Source organism: Carcharhinus amblyrhynchos, unplaced genomic scaffold (assembly GCF_965287045.1).
Source record: "Carcharhinus amblyrhynchos unplaced genomic scaffold, sCarAmb.v2.hapA scaffold_39, whole genome shotgun sequence".
Taxonomy (NCBI): Eukaryota; Metazoa; Chordata; class Chondrichthyes; order Carcharhiniformes; family Carcharhinidae; genus Carcharhinus; species Carcharhinus amblyrhynchos.
Window position 1 is genome coordinate 3,397,007 of NW_027649780.1, and position 17,793 is coordinate 3,414,799.

The window sequence follows — 17,793 nt, forward strand, 5'->3', positions numbered from 1 at the left end:
GAATCTCTTTCCACATTCAGAGCAGATGAATAGTCTCTCTCCCATGTGGTTGTATGTTGGTGTGTCAGTAGGTGGAATGACCAAGTGAATCCCTTCCCACAATTGGAGCATGTGAATAGCCTCTCTCCTCTGTGGGTGTGTTGGTGTTCCAGCAGGGTGGATAATCGAGTGAATCCTTTTCCACACTTGGAACAATTGAAGAGTTTCTCCCAGTGTGAACTGTACAATCAGATCATATGATCGCCTGAACCCAGTCCCACAGTGAGAGCACTTGAACCTCTCCTGTGTGAACACGTTGATGAACATCAATTCCCTGGATCATTTATAGCACTTCTCACAGTCTGGACATTTAAAAGGTCTCCCTCCAGTGTGAATTCTCTGATGTTTCCTCATGTGGATGAGTGAGCAAATCCCTTCCCACAATTGGAGCAGATGAATGTTTTTTTTTCCGGTATGAATTCGCTGGTATACAGGGAGGATAGATAATGTCTTGAACCCATTCCCACAGTGAGAGCATCTGAAAGGTCTCTCGTCACTGTGATCATGTTGATGGCTAGTCAGTTCCCAGGAACTTTTATAACACTTCCCACAGTCTGGACATTTAAAAGATCTCTCATCAGTTTGAACCTGTCGGTGTTGCAGCAGGGAAACTGAACAAGTAAATCCCCTCCCATATTCAAAGCAGGTGAATGGCCTCTTCCCAATGTAACGCATTGGTGATTGTCCAACTCAGATGGGTAATTAAATCCCTTCCCACAGTCCCCACATTTCCACAGCTTCTCCTTGTGGTGACTGCATTTATGCTTTGACAGGTTAGATGGCTGATGAAAGCCACACATAGAACATGTAGATGGATTCTTCTCTCCACTGAGATTGGTGCTTTTTCCTTCAATATTTAAGTTATGATGGTAAACAAGTTATAATAAATTAGGCAACTCTGTCAGAACCTGATGTGATGTTTGGTTTCCGTTTCCTTACTGCAAATCCCCTTCTAAAACCCTTTGAAATTGATTTAAAATAGAAAAAAGGGAATGAGAGACAATTCACAAAAACACAAAGGCAGGTTGTGAAATTAAGCTGAACGAACTTGGCAATTTTTGGGCTGGCACTAGGAAAAAGTGACTATGAAAGCTGCTGGATTGTCATGAAATCCAACTGATTCACCAATATCCTTCAGGGAAGGAACCTGCCACCCAATCTGGAGCTACACAAGACACTGGCCTCTAAAAGAGAAGACAACAAAGGGGCAGAGTGGGAGAAGCAAGGGGTGAAGAATAAATATTTTACATTTCTACAACTCAATCAGAACTTTGCCCAAACCCCAAAATCCTCAACAGCCACAACTTAAAGGGTCAAGGATAACAGATGCGTACACCATCACCTCCAAGTTCCTGTCAAACTCACACACCACCCTGACTCTTGTCTGACATTCAGTATTGGATGAACAATAATTTCTTTCATTGAAATCCAGGGCACGCATAGTGGACTCAGTGAAAAAGGACCTACACTCAAGACCAAGGACTAAGTTTGACAACCAACAACCACCCTGTTACAAACGACTCTTAATTGGTCCATGTGTGTTTCTGGACCTGGTTCGTTAGCATTACCTGCAACAAAATAATAGCAAAATACTGCAGCTGCTGGAAATCCAAAAGAAAAATAAAAATTGCTGGAAATAACTCAGAAGGTCAGACAGTATCTGTGGAGAGAGAAACACAGTTAATGTTTCAGTGTGTGAGTGGAAATAATTACATTGAATGAAAATGGTGAAGAGCTTGATGGTCCAAGTACACTCAGAAATGGAAGAGAATAGACAATAGTACAGGAAAAACAATTCCTGACTGTGGAAGATATTGTAGGAAGATAAAGCTGTTAAGCCAGCTTAGCATGGTTGGAAAACGGGCAGCTATGGAAACCTCATTCAGATGTGGAGATGCTGGCATTGGACTGGGGTAAGTACTGTAAGAAGTCTCACAACACCAGGTTAAAGTTCAACAGGTTTATTTGGTAGCATAAGCCACAAGCTTTCACAGCATTGCTCCTTCATCAGGTGAGTGGGAATTCTGTTCACAAACAATCCTCTACAGACTAAACACTCTAAAATGGTGATACTATCTGGGTCCTGGTGAATCGAGTTATCCTATAAGATTCTGATGTGATATTTTTCTGTCCGTAAATCCATTTCTAATGTCCTGCAAAAGAAGATTACGAAATCAATCACTGTCAGTCCAGGATAGAAATTCGCAACATTCTCTCCTTCTGCTCCCTGATCCAGGATGTCCACAATAATTCCCTATTGCACGTTGCCTCTCGTCATCATCAGCTCTCCCTCGATTCGAGGAGGACATCTCAGGGTGGTGAGTTTCTGCCACAGGTCTTCATTTGAGCCACAGGTCTCTAGATACGTGGGGCAGGAGGTCCCATGAGGTAGTGGAATCTGGAGAGCAGGGTTTCTTTCTTTCTCTGCCACCGCTCTGCCTCATCAGTAAGACATGGGGACTCAGAGGGTTGATGCAGTTTGATGGACAAGTTGTGTCCATTCTGAACAATGGGCTGGACTTGAGCAGCTGCAGCCCCGCTCGGTGCAAAAAGGGGGTCAGAGAAGTTCTTGTTCGGAGTTTGTGTTTGCACAACATGTTTACAAAACCTCTTCTCACCCACCCGCTAGATCCATCGCTCGCTACGAACCTTTCATATACTCTCACCAATTGTGAAAAGGCCTATTGTCATTACCCGCACTGCGCATGTGTCAGTCACAGCCCGGTCTCGCCTCCTCATTCAGTCCGATTGGTTGGAGGACCAGCCGCACCAACTCGGTCCTCCAGTCCTCCCCCCCTTCCTATTGGTTCAGCACTGCTGTCAATCAGTCTCCCCCAGGCATTGTGACGTTGAGCATGCATTGTGACGTTGAGCATGCATCGTGCGGTTCGTATCCTAGGACAGACGCTTGTTTGTCTCCTTTTCAGGCTGGAAGGAGGCGGACAGGTGAAGGCAGCGTTAGGGGCAGTGGGTGGGAGGGGAGGCTCCGCAAACGCAGTGGAGGACTCAACACCCCCAATAAGAAACTAGGGCGGCACGGTAGCACAGTGGTTAGCATTGCTGCTTCACAGCTCTAGGGACCTGGGTTCGATTCCCGGCTCGGGTCACTGACTGTGTGGAGTTTGCACATCCCCGTCGTATCTGCATGGGTTTTCTCTGGTTTCCTGCCACAGTCCAAAGATGTGCAGGTTAGGTTGATTGGCCATGGTTTAAAAAATTGCCCCTTGGTGTCCTGAGATGCGTAGGTTAGAGGGATTAGAACATAGAACAGTAGTCCTTTCGACCCTCAATGTTGTGCCGAGCTATGTCCAAACCCAAGATCAAGCTATCTCACTCCCTCTCATTCTGGTGTGCTCCATGTGCCTATCCAATAACAGCTTGAAAGTTCCTAAAGTGTCCGACTCCACTATCACAGCAGGCAGTGTATTCCACACCCCAGCCACTCTCTGAGTAAAGAATCTACCTTGGACATCCCTCCTGTATCTCCCACCATGAATTTTATAGTTATGCCCCCTAGTAACAGCTACATCCACCCGAGGAAATAGTCTCTGCACGTCCACTCTATCTATCCCCCTCATCATCTTATAAACCTCTATTAAGTTGCCTCTCATCTTCCTTCGCTCTAAAAAGAAAAGCCCCAGCTCCCTCAACCTGTCCTCATAAGATCTACCCTCCAAACCAGGCAGCATCCTGGTAAATCTCCTCTGTACTCTCACCAATGCTTCCACATCCGTCTTAGTGGGTTAGTGGGTAAAAAGTGTAGAGATATGGGGTTAGGGCCTGGGTGGGATTGTGTTTGGTGCGGAGTCGATGGGCTTCTTTCTGCACTGTAGGATTCTATATTCTAGTGGCACCGCCTCAACACCCAACACCTGCAGCGCTTTCTCCCAGTGCCAGGCCCGAATGGACAAATGTGGCTTCATGAAGGAAATGCAGTAATGGGTTTGTTAATGAGAAATCATTTTTAACTCACTTTACTGACCCTGGAGCAGGAGGAGAGAATGGGGGGAATTTCCATTCTGCACCCACACTGATAGATTTGTTAATGAGAAATCATCTTTAACTCGCTTTACTATTCTTGGAGCAGGAGGAGAGAATGGGGGGAATTTCTATCCTGCATTCACACTGATGGGTTTGTTCTTTCGTGTTTTTGTGGATTTCCTCTCTCCCCCTTTTTTTGCCATTTTAAATCAGTTTCACAGGATGTCAGAAGAGGAGGATTTGCAGCTAGGAAACTGAAACCAAATATCACATCAGGGTCTGATGGAGTTGGCCAATTTATCTAAAGTAGTCATGATGTGGGTATGCCGGCGTTGGACTGGCGTAAACACAGTAAAAAGTCTGACAACACCAGGTTTTAGTCCAACCTATTTATTTGATAATATACTCACAAGCTTTCGGGGTTAGCCCCTTCGTCAGGTGAATGGAGAGTTCTGGCCTCAGACAGAGCATATAAAGCACAGACAGTTTAGAGATTACAGTTTAGAGATAATCTCTAAACTGTCTGTGCTTTATATGCTCTGTCTGAGGCCAGAACTCTCCATTCACCTGACGAAGGGGCTAACCCCGAAAGCTTGTGAGTATATTATCAAATAAATAGGTTGGACTAAAACCTGGTGTTGTCAGGCTTTTTACAATTTATCTAAACCAGAATATCATTGGACTTTGAACATGGAAGGAAAAAGCAGTGTTCACAGTGGGGAGAAACCGTACATGTGTTTTGTCTGTGGATGAGGATTTAACCGATCATCTGGCCTGTCAGTACACAAACACACTCACAGCAGGGAGAAATGTGGGGACTGTGGGAAGGGATTTAATTACTCATCCAAGCTGGAAATACATTGGCACTGCCACTTGGGGGAGAGGCCTTTCAGCTGTCCCGAATGTGGGAAGGGATTCACTCGGTCATTCACCCTTCTCACACACCAGCACATTCATACGGGAAAGAGACCTGTTACCTGCTCAGCATGTGGCAAGAAATTCTCTCAGTTATCCCATGTGATGGCACACCAGCGAATTCACAATGACAAAAGACCCTTTCAATGCCCAGAGTGTGAGAAGTGTTTTAAAAGTTCTGGGGCGCTGACATCCCATCAACGTGTTCACACTGACAAGAGACCATTTAAATACCCAGACTGTGGGAGGTGCTTTAAAAGTTCCCAGGAACTGATGTCGCATCAGTGTGTTCACACTGACGAGAGACCATTCAAATACTCTCATTGTGGGACTGCATTCAAACATTCATCTCACCTCATGGTAGACCAGAAGATTCACATTAGGGAGAAGCTGTTTGCCTGCTCCGAGTGTGGGAAGAGATTCTTTTGGTCATCTGAACTGCTCAGTCATCAACAAGTCCACACTCGAGTGAGGCCATTCATCTGCTCGCACTGTGGGAAGGGATTCACTCAACCATCCAACCTGCTGAGACACCAGCAAGCTCACAGTATTGAGAGAGCTTTTAAATGCTCAGACTGTGAGAAGTGCTTTAAAAGTTCCCACAAACTGATGTTCCATCAATATGTTCATACTGATGAGAGACCGTTCAGGTGCTCGCACTGTGTGACTGCGTTCAGACACTCATCCCAATTCACTGCACACCAGCGAATTCACACTGGGGAGAAGCCGTTCACCTGCTCTGAGTGTGGGAAGGGATTCACTCGGTCATGCATCTCGCTGACACACCAGCCAGTTCACAAGTAAGCACAGGAATTGGACTTTGCTGTAAGTCATACCATAGAATCATAGAAACCCTACAGTGCAGAAAGAGGCCCTTCAGCCCATCGAGTCTGGACCGAACACAATCCCAGCCAGGCCCTACCCCCATATCCCATGTTTGTTAGAATCTGTTTCTGCTCATATTTCTGAAATCAACCCAGTCGCAAGGTTTTTTTTTGATGAAAGTCAAATAAATCAGCTATGTGATATGTATTGTTGTCAAGATTTTTAACATTTTTAACTCGAGTTAATTCATTTTAAGTGACCTCCCTCTCGCCTGTCTGTCCATCCTCACTTTCAATAAGTGGATTTCATGGAGCTTCTTCCCATTGGATCAGCTGTTCCTGCTTGGTCCTCTATCTCACCCCTCATTCACTCTGAGCGGAGGACCAGCTCTTCCAGAGAATTGTCTGTTTCAAATTTCACTGGGCTGAGTGTGATGACTTTTGTAAACTCCTATTACAGGGAGTTCTGACATTTGGGCTGTATTTCTGTTGATGTAATAGGGCTGTGGTTCAATATTCTGGATCAGGAGCTGAGTTTAAAAGGATGAAAGGTTTTGATAGGAAGGGTTAAGAGAGAATGTTTCCTCTTGTGGGGAAGAAAAAGACTAAAGACCATCAATACAAGATAATCACCAAGAAATCCAACAGAGAATTTAGAAAAAACTTATTCAGCCAGAGAATGGTAAGAATGTGGAATTCACTGCCAAAGACAGTGGGTGAAGGGAATAGTGTATATGTATTTAAATGTAAATATTTAATTTTGATTTGTATATTCCAACCTACTTGGATGTACATAAATGGAGAACAACTGCAGAATGCCAAAGCTCGGAGAGATCTGGGTGTGCATGAGTCGCAAAAAGATAATATGCAGGTATGGCATGTAATCATGAAGGCTGGTGGAACACCATTTTTTATTGAGAGAAGAATTGAACATAAAAGTAAGGATTCTACTGTCTTGTCTGGAGACAATACACCTTTCTTTAACCTATGCTTAATGCTATCTCCACTCACATTGTCTGCACCTTTAAGACTTGAATAACAGATTAGCTGCAAAGACTCACATTCTAATCAGTATTCTGTAACCTGTGTGTGCCTTTATATGTCCTGTTTGTGATCAGAACTCTCCACCCACCTGCCGAAGGAACAGCGTTCCAAAAGTTAGTGGCGTTTACTACCAAATAAACCTGTTGGACTTTAACTTAGTGTTGTGAGACTTCTTATTGTGTTTACCCCAGTCCAACACTGGCATCTCCACATATAGTTCCACTTACACAGTGCAGCAGAGAGAGCACAGCTGGAATACTGTGTGCAGTATTGATGTCCTTATTTAAGGAAGGAAGCAAATGATTTGGAGACAGTTCAGAGGAGGTTCACTAGACTGATGCCTGGATTCAGCAGATTGTCTTGTGAGGAAAGATTGGAAAGGCTGAGCTTGTTTCCACTGGAGTTTAGAAGATTGATGGTGACTTAATTGAAGTTTATAAGATCCTGTGTGACATTGACAAGGTGGATGTGGGTGACTCCAGAAATAGGGGCACCGTTTTAATATTAGGGGGTCACCCTTCTAGGACATAGAACCATAGAAAATTACAGCTCAGAAACAGGCCTTTTGGCCCTTCTTGTCTGTGCCAAACCATTTTTTGCCTAGTCTCACTGACCTGCACTTGGACCATATCCCTCCACACCCCTATCATCCATGATTCTAATCTAATCTAATCTAATCCATCTAATCTGCACGATTTGGGACACTGAGGGGCAATTTAGCATGGTCAATCCACCTAACCTGCACATCTTTGGAATGTGGGAGGAAACTGGAGCACCCAGAGGAAACACACACAGTCACGAGGATATTATTCAAACTCCAGACAGATTGTCACCGAAGGTCAGAATTGAACCCAGGGCCCTGGTGCTGCGAGGAAACAATGCTAACCAGAGGGTGAATATAAATATCAATATTCTGAATCTAGAGCTGAGTTTAAAATGATGGAAAGTTTTGATAGGAAGGGTTCAGAGAGAATATTTCCTCTTGTAGAGAAGGAAAAAAAACTAAAGACCATCAATATAAGATAGTCACCAAGAAATCCAATAGGGGATTTAGAAAAACTTCTTCACCCAGAGAATGGTAAGAACGTGGAACTCACTGCCAAACAGAGTGGGTGAAGGGAATAGTATAGATGTATTTAAATGTAAATGTTTAATTTTGATTATTTTGTTCTCTGTGGGTTGTGTGACTTTAGAATTCTGCCTCTGAAGGCGGTGGAAGCGAGGTCACTAAATATTTGTAAGGTGGAGGTAGATAATGTTTAGGCAAGAGAATCAGAGATTATTGGGGGTAAATGGAGAATGTGGAACTCACAAACATGATCTTATTGAATGATGGAGTAGACTTGAGGGGCTGAATGGCCTATTTCTGCTCTTGTTTCATTTGTCTGAATGTGTGTTAGTGTTTAAAGGGCGACTAGAGGATTATAATGAGAGATTGGGATGAGGAAAGATGGGAGGAATCTCCTGTGGAGCAGAAACACTAAGCTGGACTGGTTGTGTCCAATGGTCTGTTTCTGTCACATGTGCCCTGTGTCTTTTCATTCCTGAAGAGCCTGCTTTGAATTTTTAGACAATGCCACCTATTGTGAGACTGTCAAACCAGCAGAAATAGTTTATATTCACCCTCTGTTCCTCTATATGTGTTTGATTCTTCTGTCACTGTTAATCACACCCAGAACTGAACCATGTTCATTCTGATAATTGCAATTTATTTCTACAATTATTAATATTTCTGTAACTGAGCTGGAATTTTATATCCTGATGTCTGTTAAATAAATCAGCTTTGTTCCAGACACAGTGTGTCAAGTCCTTGACTTCTCCAGGATAAGAGGAGATTAATTGATATCTTGTTACTGACTGTTTTAATATTGGATCTTTTCTCCTTTCTAACTCTAGGTTATTTCAGTTCTCACACCTTGAGTTGCTCTCATGAACAAGTCCCAGCTCCCCGTACCTTCCAGAGCGTCTCTCCGCCAAGAGATCCAAGGAAGTTTCAATATTAAAAACAGAAAATGCTGGAATTAATAATCCACACTTTAACAAACATATAAATTAGGAATAGGAGGAGGCCACTCGTCTCCTCGAGCCTGCTCTACCATTCAGTAAGGTCATGGCTGATCCAATTGTAATTTGCTAAGTGTCAGTTGATTGTGTCCCAGATAATCAGCTTCATTTTTCTCCACTACTGATGTTAAACTAATTGCTCTCTAATTGCTGTATTGTCGAAGAGGAATGTAACATTTACAATCTCTTAGTCCTTTGCCACCACTACTCTCTATAAGGAGGATTGGAAGATTGTGGCCAGAGCCTCCACAAGCTCCATGTGAAGGACAGTGCGTGTATGTCAGAGTGCAGCAGTCCCTCAATGTCAGACTGGAGTGTCAGCCTAGATAATGTGCTCAGCTTGATGAGTATTTCCTGTTGTTGTTGATGTGGATCATTCAGAAATAATGGACTCTGATTATGTCATACAGTCCTGCTGCGATGATGTCATAGAGACTATTACATCACAGCGGAGACTTAGTGCTGAAAACAGTTTTGATCCAGATGGCAGCAAGTCCATTACTGGGAGATCAGCAAATGGATTGAATTTAATTCTAATTCATAGTAAGTAACTGAGACAGAAACAGCTTGTGTCACAGTTCAGAGAGATCTGATCACTTACTGAGTGAGTGGGTCTGTATCAATGTAACTCAGATACACACAGCTTGTTTGAACAGACCTGGGGAGAAGGAATCTCTGAACCGACCCCTAGACTTTCTGTTCTCCACAATTGAGAAAAGATGATTCTTTCCAAACATTCACAATGATGAATAAAGTCATTTAAGCTGATTTGTTGCGAGTGGAATGCTTGAGTAGAATGGGAGTGAAGGAATGTGTTTGACCCACAACTGGAGTCACACTTTAAGGAAGGGAGGGAATCTGGAAGGATAAAAGAATTTATCCTTCCCCTCCACCCAATATCCATTGATTCCTTTAGACCTAAAAGCACTATCTAACATATTCTTGAAAACGTACAGTGTTGTCAGCACTTCTGCCTCACAGTGCCAGGGACCCAGGTTTGATTCCTGGCTTGGGCCAACGTCAATGTGGAGTTTACACATTCTCCCTGTGTCAGCATAGCTTTCCTCCTTTCACACCACTGCTGTATAAGGAGGATTGGAAGATTGTGGCCAGAGCACAAGCTCCATCTGAAGGATGGTGTATGTTCCCAGTGCAGCAGTGTCTCAATGTCAGACTGGAGTGTCAGCCTAGATAATGTGCTCAGCTTGATGAGTATTTCCTGTTGTTATTGATGTGGATCATTCAGAAATAATGGACTCTGATGATGTCATACAGTCCTGCTGTGATGATGTCATAGAGACTATTACATCACAGCGGAGACTTAGTGCTGAAAACAGTTTTGATCCAGATGGCAGCAAGTCCATTACTGGGAGATCTGGAAATGAAAACAGTTTCAGAGTTTCACACCTAGGCCCTGCCACTGATGATGGAGTAATTAAACCAGGGATGCTCCAGAGCCCTGAATGAGAAGAGTACAGGTATCTAGGGACCATGCTAAATTGCCCCTTAGTGTCCCAAGATGTGTATGTTGGTGGGATTAGCAGACTAAATACTTGGGGTTGCAAAGTATTTCAAATGAGTTTCATAATGAAAAAGATAGCAGTAGTGCTTCGTGTTTCCTCACAACACCAGGGCCCTGGGTTCAATTCTGGCCTTGGGTGACTATCTGTCTGCAGTTTGAATAATCTCCTCGTGGCTGTGTGTGTTTCCTCTGGGTGCTCCAGTTTCCTCCCTCGGTCCAAAGATGTGCAGGTTAGGTGAATTGACTATGCTAAATTGCCCTTCAGGGTCCCAAGTTGTGCAGTTTAGATGGATTAGAAGTGGTAAATGGGTAACAGAGATAGGGTGGGGGAGAAGGCCTGGGTAAGATTTGACAGAATGTCGGTACAGACACGATAGGCCAAATGGCCTCTTCCGCACTGTAGGAGTTCAATAATTCTATTCTGTGATTGCAGGGAACTGTGAAACTGGAGATTATTGAGCTAGGGAGGGATAAGATCATGGAGGAATTTGAAAAAAAGGATGTGAATATAAAATCAAGGCATGACTTGACAGAGCACAATATTCAGATAGAAAGACAAAAGCCTGATTGGAGAGACAGATCTTGAATCAGGAGAGAGATGGAGAGCTTAGGGAGGAATTTCAGAGTTTCACACGTAAGCCCTGCCACTAATGATGGAATAATTAAAACCCAGGGATGCTCCAGAGGCCTGAATGAGAAGAGTACAGATATCTGGGGACCATGCTAAATTACCCCTTAGTGTCCCAAAATGTGTAGGTTAGTGGGATTAGTAAATTCTTGGGGTTACAGGGAACAGATCTGTGTGGGATTGCCCCGCAGTGTCAGGGGGATTATGCAAAGTTACAAGGACAGGACCTGGGTGGGATTATTGTCAGTACAGACTTGATGAGCTGAATGGCATCCTCTGCACTGTAGGAGTTCAATAATTCTATTCAATGGATCTCAGGGAATTGTGAAATTGGAGGTTACTGAGATAAGGGGGGATAAGATCATGGAGGAATTTGAAAAGAAGGATGTGAATATAAAAGCATGACTTGACTTAAAATCTATGCAAGTCAGTGAACATGGGGTGGGGGAGGGGGCAGAGGAGAGAGATGAATGAATGGGATTTGGTGTGAGAAAGCAGATATGAAGTAAGTTTTGGATTATCTCACGTTTCCACGTTGGAGTGGGGTGAACGTGAGAGGCTGGTCAAGAATGAATTGGAATTGTCAAGTCTAAAGACAACATGGGCAAGGGTGAGGGTTTCGGCAGCAGATGAGCTGGGGTGGGGTGGAGATTGTTGACATTATGGAGATTGAAATATCTGGTATTAGTGAGGGTGTGGAAATGTGGTCAGAAACTCATGCTGTTGTTAAATTTGACAAGAAGGTGTGAATTTTTCATCCGTCGGGCACACTCACACAGGAGTGCCTGGAAGTGGGTGCAATCGGCCCTGGAATGTGATTTCAGACCGGGTGGCCAATTAGTGAGCAGCCAGTGTGAAATGCACGCTGGGAAAGGCTCAGTGCTGCTGGGAAGGGAGGGGATGGGCACTGAGAAAAACGGTGCTGTTGGCATTTCCAATATGCTCCCTCAGAGTGACAGCTACTGACCTGTAAGAAAATAAACTGTGATGGAGCTCTTCACACTTGTTGGGGGTGGGGATGGTGGAGATGGGGAAGGGGAGGACCTTTCAAAAGGAATTAACTTCTATTAGTGATATTAAGAAGACGCAACACACTGTGTTTAACACAAAGCTGATTTATTTGTCTCTTATCCAGAATATTTACACCTGGTGGTTATTAACATCAGCAGGACTGAACTGCAGTGAATAATCTTCAGACCTGCAGGTGATTAACAGAATATCCAATCACTGTAGTTACTTGTGGCCTCGCTGGTGTCTCAGCAGATGGGATGACTGAGTGAATCCCCTCCCACACACAGAGCAGGAGAGCGGTTTCTCCCTGGCGTGCACACACCAGTGTTTCAGCAGATTGGACCAATGATTGAATCCCTTCCCACACTCAGAGCAGGTGGGCAGCCTCTCCCCAGTGTGAATTCTCTGGTGTGCAGTGAGCTGAGATGATTTCCTGAATCCAGTCCCACAGTGAGAGCATCTGAACGGTCTCTCGTCAGTGTGAATACATTGATGTGTCACCGGCTCCCCAGAACTTTTAAAGCACTTCCCACAATCCAGGCATTTAAACGGTCTCTCATCAGAGTGAACCCGCTGATGGGATGGGATGGGAAAAAGCACTTCTCACAGTTCAGGCATCTAAAAGGTCTCTCTCATCAGTGTGGGCTCGCTGATGTTTCAGTAGGTGGGACGACTGAGTGAACCCCTTCCCGCATATAGAGCAGGTAGATGGTTTCTCCCCCGCGTGGATTCACTGGTGTTTCGGCAGGTTAGATAACTGAATGAATCCATTCCCACAGTCGGACGAGGTAAATGGTCTCTCTCATCAGTGCGAACTCACTGATGTGTCATCAGGTGGGATAAACTGAGTGAATCCCTTCCCACACACACAGCAGGTGAATGGCCTTTCCCCAGTGTGACCACGTTGGTGTCCTAACAGATTGGATAACTGAGTGAATCCCTTCCCACAATCAGAACATGTGAATGGTCTCTCCCCAGTGTGATCTCGCTGGTGTTTTAATAGACCGGATGACTGAGTGAATCCCTTCCCACACTGAGGGCAAGTGAACTGTCTCTCCCCAGTGTGACTGCATCGATGAATTTCCAGGTCAGATGGACAACTAAACACTTTCCTACAATCCCCACATTTCCACAGGTTTTTCCCAGTGTGACTGCTTGTGTTTCGACAGGCCAGATGGTCGGCTGAAGCCTTGTCTACACACACAACACGTGTATGGTGTCCCCTCACTGTGAACAGTGCTTCTTCTTTCCGTGTTTAATATTAAATGATATTCAAGTTACGATAAATTGTACACCTCCGTCAGCTCCTGGTGTGATGTTTGATTTCAGTTTCCCGACTGCAAATCCTCCTCTTCTAAAACCCTGTGAAATTGATTTAAAACAGAAAAACAGGAGTGAGAGAGAACCCACAAAAATACAAAGGCCGCTTGTGAAATTGAGCTGAATGAATCTGGTAATTTGTCTGACACTCAGAAAAAGTGACCATGAAAAGTGCTGGATTGTCATAAAAACATAACTGATTCACTAATGTCCTTCAGGGAAAGGAACTTACCACCCAGTCTGGGTCTATACAGACTCAGGTATCTACTTAAGGAGAATACAAGACAGAGGGAGAGAATGAGGAGTAATGCAAGAGGTGAGGTTATGGGGGGGGGAACGGGTGGGGCACTGGTGATGGCGGGAAGAGAGGAATTTTACACATCCATAACTCAGCTGGAGCTTTGACACGATCTCCCAAACCCTCTACTTCCAGCACCTGGAAGGATCATAAGTGTGTATGAACACCTCTACGTTCAAATTCAAGTCTCTCAGATTTTCACAGTAACTTCATTGCAGTGTTAATGTAAGCCTACTTGTGACAGAAATAACTAAACTTAAAAAAAAACTTTAAACACACTGTCCTGACTTGTCTGGCATCCAGTACTGGATGATCAGATATTTTACACATTGGGAAGACTGAAGCCATCAATCGAGGGATTGAGTTTAGGAGTCGGGAGATAATGCTGCAGCTTTATAAGACTCTAGTCAGACCCCTCTTGGATTACTTGCGCAGTTCTGGTCGCCTCATTACAGGAAGGATGTGGAAGCCATAGAAAGGGTGCAGAGGAGATTGACAAGGATGTTACCTGGATTGGGTGGCATGCCTTATGAGGATAGGTTGAGAGAGCTCGGTCTTTTCTCCTTAGAGAGAGACGAAGGATGAGAGGCGACCTGGTAGAGGTGTCTAAGATGTTGGGAGATATTGATCGAGTGGATTCTCAGAGGCTTTTTCCCAGGGCCGAAATGGCTGCCACACAGGTTTAGGATGCTGGGGAGTAGGTACAGAGATGCCAGGGGTAAGATTTTCACTCAGAGGGTGGTGGGTGCGTAGAATCGGCTGCCGGCAGTGGTGGTGGAGGCGGATTCGATAGGGTCTTTTCAGAGACTTTTGGATAAGTACATGGGACTTAGTAAAATAGAGGGTTATAGATAGGTAGGGATATGTTCGGCACAACTTGTGGGCTGAAGGGCCTGTTTGTGTTGTAGTGTTTCTATGTTCTAATTCTTCAACCCATTACCAATTAAAAATTTGTCCAACTCCTCCTTAAATTTACTCACTGTCCCAGCATCCACCGCACTTTCGGTTAGCAAATTCCACAGATTCACAACCCTTTGGGGGAAGTAGTTTCTCCTCAACTCTGTTTTAAATTTGCTGCCCTTTATCCTAAGACTGTGACCTCTCATCTGAGAATGCCCCACCAGAGGAAGCATCCGCTCCAGGTCTACTTTAGCCATACCTTTTATCATCTTGAATTTGATCTCTGCTCATTCTTCTAAATTCCAGAGAGTATCGGCCGAAACTGTTCAATCTCTATACGAGAGACCCCTCATCTCTGGAATCAGTCTAGTGAACCTCCACTGAACTGCCTCCAATGCCACGACATCTTTCCTCAAAAAAGGGGACCAAACTTTGTACAATACTCCAGGTGCAGCCTCACCAATGCCCTGCATAGTTCCTTCCATTTATAATCAATTCCTTTAGCGATAAATGCCAACATTCCATTTATTTTCTTTATAATCTGCTGTACCTGCATGCTAGTTTACTGTGACTTGTGAACGAGACACCCAGATCCCTCTGCACTGGAGCACCTCAAAGTCATTTAGATAATCAGTCACCTTTCCATTTTTCCGACCAATTCCCCGCTAAATCTATGCGCCCCTGGTATTAACCCCACCCCCCACCAACCCCTTCACCACTAACGAGGAAACGTTCCCTCTCAGCTACTCTATGTGTCTCATGATTTTGTAACACCTCACTCAGGACTCCCTCAGCCTTCTCTGCTCTAAGGAAAACAATCTCAGCCTAACCAGCCTCTCTTCAGAGCTGAAACACTCCAGCCCAAGCAACATCCTGGTGACTCTCCTCTGCACCCTTTCTAGTGCAATCTCATCCTTCCTACAGTGTGCATCAGTGTTAGCTTCTGACTGATTGTGCTGTTACTAGGGGGCATAACTATAAGGTTCATGGTGGGAGATATAGGAGAGATGTCCGAGGTAGATTCTTTACTCAGAGAGTGGTTGGACTGCCTGCTGTGATAGTGGAGTCGGACACTTTAGGAACTTTCAAGTGGTTATTGGATACGCACATGGAGCACTCCAGAATTATAGGGAGTGGGATAGCTTGATCTTGGGATTGGACATAGCTCAGCACAACATTGAGGGCTGAAGGGCCCGTACTGTGCTGTAATGTTCTGTTTCTGAGATTGTCATGGGACACTCTCCTACATTAAAGATCTGATGTAAATAAAAATTATTCTAAAATCACATTGTAACAGACTGGGGAAGTCAGGATTAAAACAATATCCAGATAAATGGAGTTAGGTCACAGATCAGCCCTGACCCCAGTGAATGAGGAAACAGGCTCGAGGGGGATAAATGGTTTCCTCTTCTTCCCAATAAACTTGAGTGCGAATACCACACTGATGAATGGAAAGTGATGGGAAAACTGGGGAGAAGATACTTCACCAAAACCAGCACTAGAGCAGAGTTAGAGAGTGGGGAGAAGCCCAGGGAAGGGGGAAGGGGAAACAGGACAACACAGGAAACAGAGTAGGTCATTCAGCCCTTTGAGTCTGCTCTGTCTTTCAGTTAGACCCTGGCTAATCAATTAGTCTCTCTGAACTTGAAGAACAAATACCTGAACAGTTAACTCCAGCTGGTTATAGAGATTATTAACAGCAGCAGAAACATCCCACAGCTATCAGAATGAACATGGGTCAGTCTAGGATGTGATTAATTCTTCAATAACTGGGGAATCTACCTTCAGAAGACTTGTGAACACGCTGGTGTCTCATTAGATTTTGTGACTGAGTAAATCTGTTCCCACATATGGAGCAGGTGAACGGCCTCTCCCCAGTGTGAACTCGCTGATGTGTCAGGAGATCGGATGAGTTAGTGAATCTCTTCGCGCACACGGAGCAGGTGAAAGGCCTTTCCCCAGTGTGACCACGCTTGTGTTTCAGCAGGCGAGATGAACTGCTGAATCCCTTCATACACAGAGAGCAGGTGAATGGCCGCTCCCCAGTGTGAAGTCGCTGATGAGTGCGAAGGTTGAACATTCGACTAAACCTCTTTCCACACATGGTGCAGATGAACGGTTTCTCCCCAGTGTGACTTCGCCGATGTGTCTCCAGTTGAGACGGAGAACTGAATTCCTTCCCACAGTCCCCACATTTCCACGGGTTCTCTATGGTGTAGATGTCCTCGTGCCTCTCCAGGTTGGCTGATTTAGTGTCTGTATATTTCAGATATCCTGTGAAAGGAGTTTACAAACATCATCACTGTCAATACAGGATAGAAATTCAGAACAAAACATTCTAGTTGCTACGGAACATGCTTTCCTCGCTTGTTCCTACGAAGCAATAAACCCTCATCCCACACACTACCCTTCAGCCTTGTGCTGGAATCCAAACTCCAGGGTGACCAACCAAGTCATATCTTATATTATCCCATATTTAAGTTCACTGCATGGTATATAGGTCCTATTTGACTTATAAAATGGATCTGTGCAGCACCCTCTTCCAGCTGTTCTGCCTGCCAACCAGTCCCTGTCTGCCCTCGCAGTTCTGGTAGCACCACACACAATACTGCCCGTCTGCTCCTATAGATTCATGAAGGATGTTCTTTCATTTTTTTTGTGAAACTTGGTCAGCCTGGCAAACCCAGTGTGAAGCATCTGAACAAATCTCCCTCCCCCCCCAACTCTATTCTGGATGAGTTCAGTTCTCTTTTGTACAGAGTGAAAATAAAATCAATTATTTTCTCTCCTGGTCACTTGCAGGGAGCTGCTGCTTGTTGGGGGGCCTCCAGTTTGTGAATCCTCCCCGCCCACCTCCCAGGCTTTCCTTCCTTCGCAGAGATCAGAGTCCTCACTGATTTGAGGGCAAAGTGTAACCTCTTATTTACTGTCCCCCCCCCCGTCCTCTGATGTGAACCATCCTCCAGAGGCTGTGCCAGGATGGGGCCGTTAACCTGGGTCTGTTCCCGGGAGGTAGGGAGGGAGAAGCCCCGCAGCTGCAAACCAGGGAGCTGACAATGATTCTGAAGGGTTTGCAGGTCCACAAAGTGTTTCCAGACCCTCCGAGACACCGCCTAACGCTGACTCCGCTTCTCCGGGACAAAGGACTCTCGCTCTCGAGGCGAACAAAGGAATCGCGCATGCTCCACATTCGGACCGATTGTCCAGCCTCATCAACCGGACCGGACTACGCATGTGCTAGATCACA

The 17,793-nt window shown here is 44.9% G+C and overlaps 1 protein-coding gene across 1 annotated transcript; it reads right to left on the reverse strand.

Moving 5' to 3' along the window:
• Window positions 1-12,136: 12,136 nt before the first annotated feature.
• On the reverse strand, window positions 12,137-17,780 carry LOC145363522 (uncharacterized). The gene is made up of 3 exons (XM_080218713.1): window positions 17,540-17,780; window positions 16,329-16,820; window positions 12,137-13,390 (listed from the first exon to the last, which is right to left on the reverse strand). Exons 1-3 carry the CDS (start codon window positions 17,778-17,780, stop codon window positions 13,383-13,385), a joined length of 741 nt encoding a protein of 246 aa, XP_080074839.1. The 3' UTR covers window positions 12,137-13,382.
• Window positions 17,781-17,793: the final 13 nt, after the last annotated feature.

What these genes read in the sequence shown, in the direction of transcription:
- LOC145363522 (XM_080218713.1), bottom strand. Translation starts at nt 17,780, where the DNA reads ATGCGTAGTCCGGTCCGGTTGATGAGGCTGGACAATCGGTCCGAATGT. An exon ending in CCTCCCGGGAACAGACCCAG is followed by an intron (nt 16,821 to 17,539) that starts GTTAACGGCCCC and finishes CTCCTTTCACAG; the next exon opens with GATATCTGAAATATACAGAC.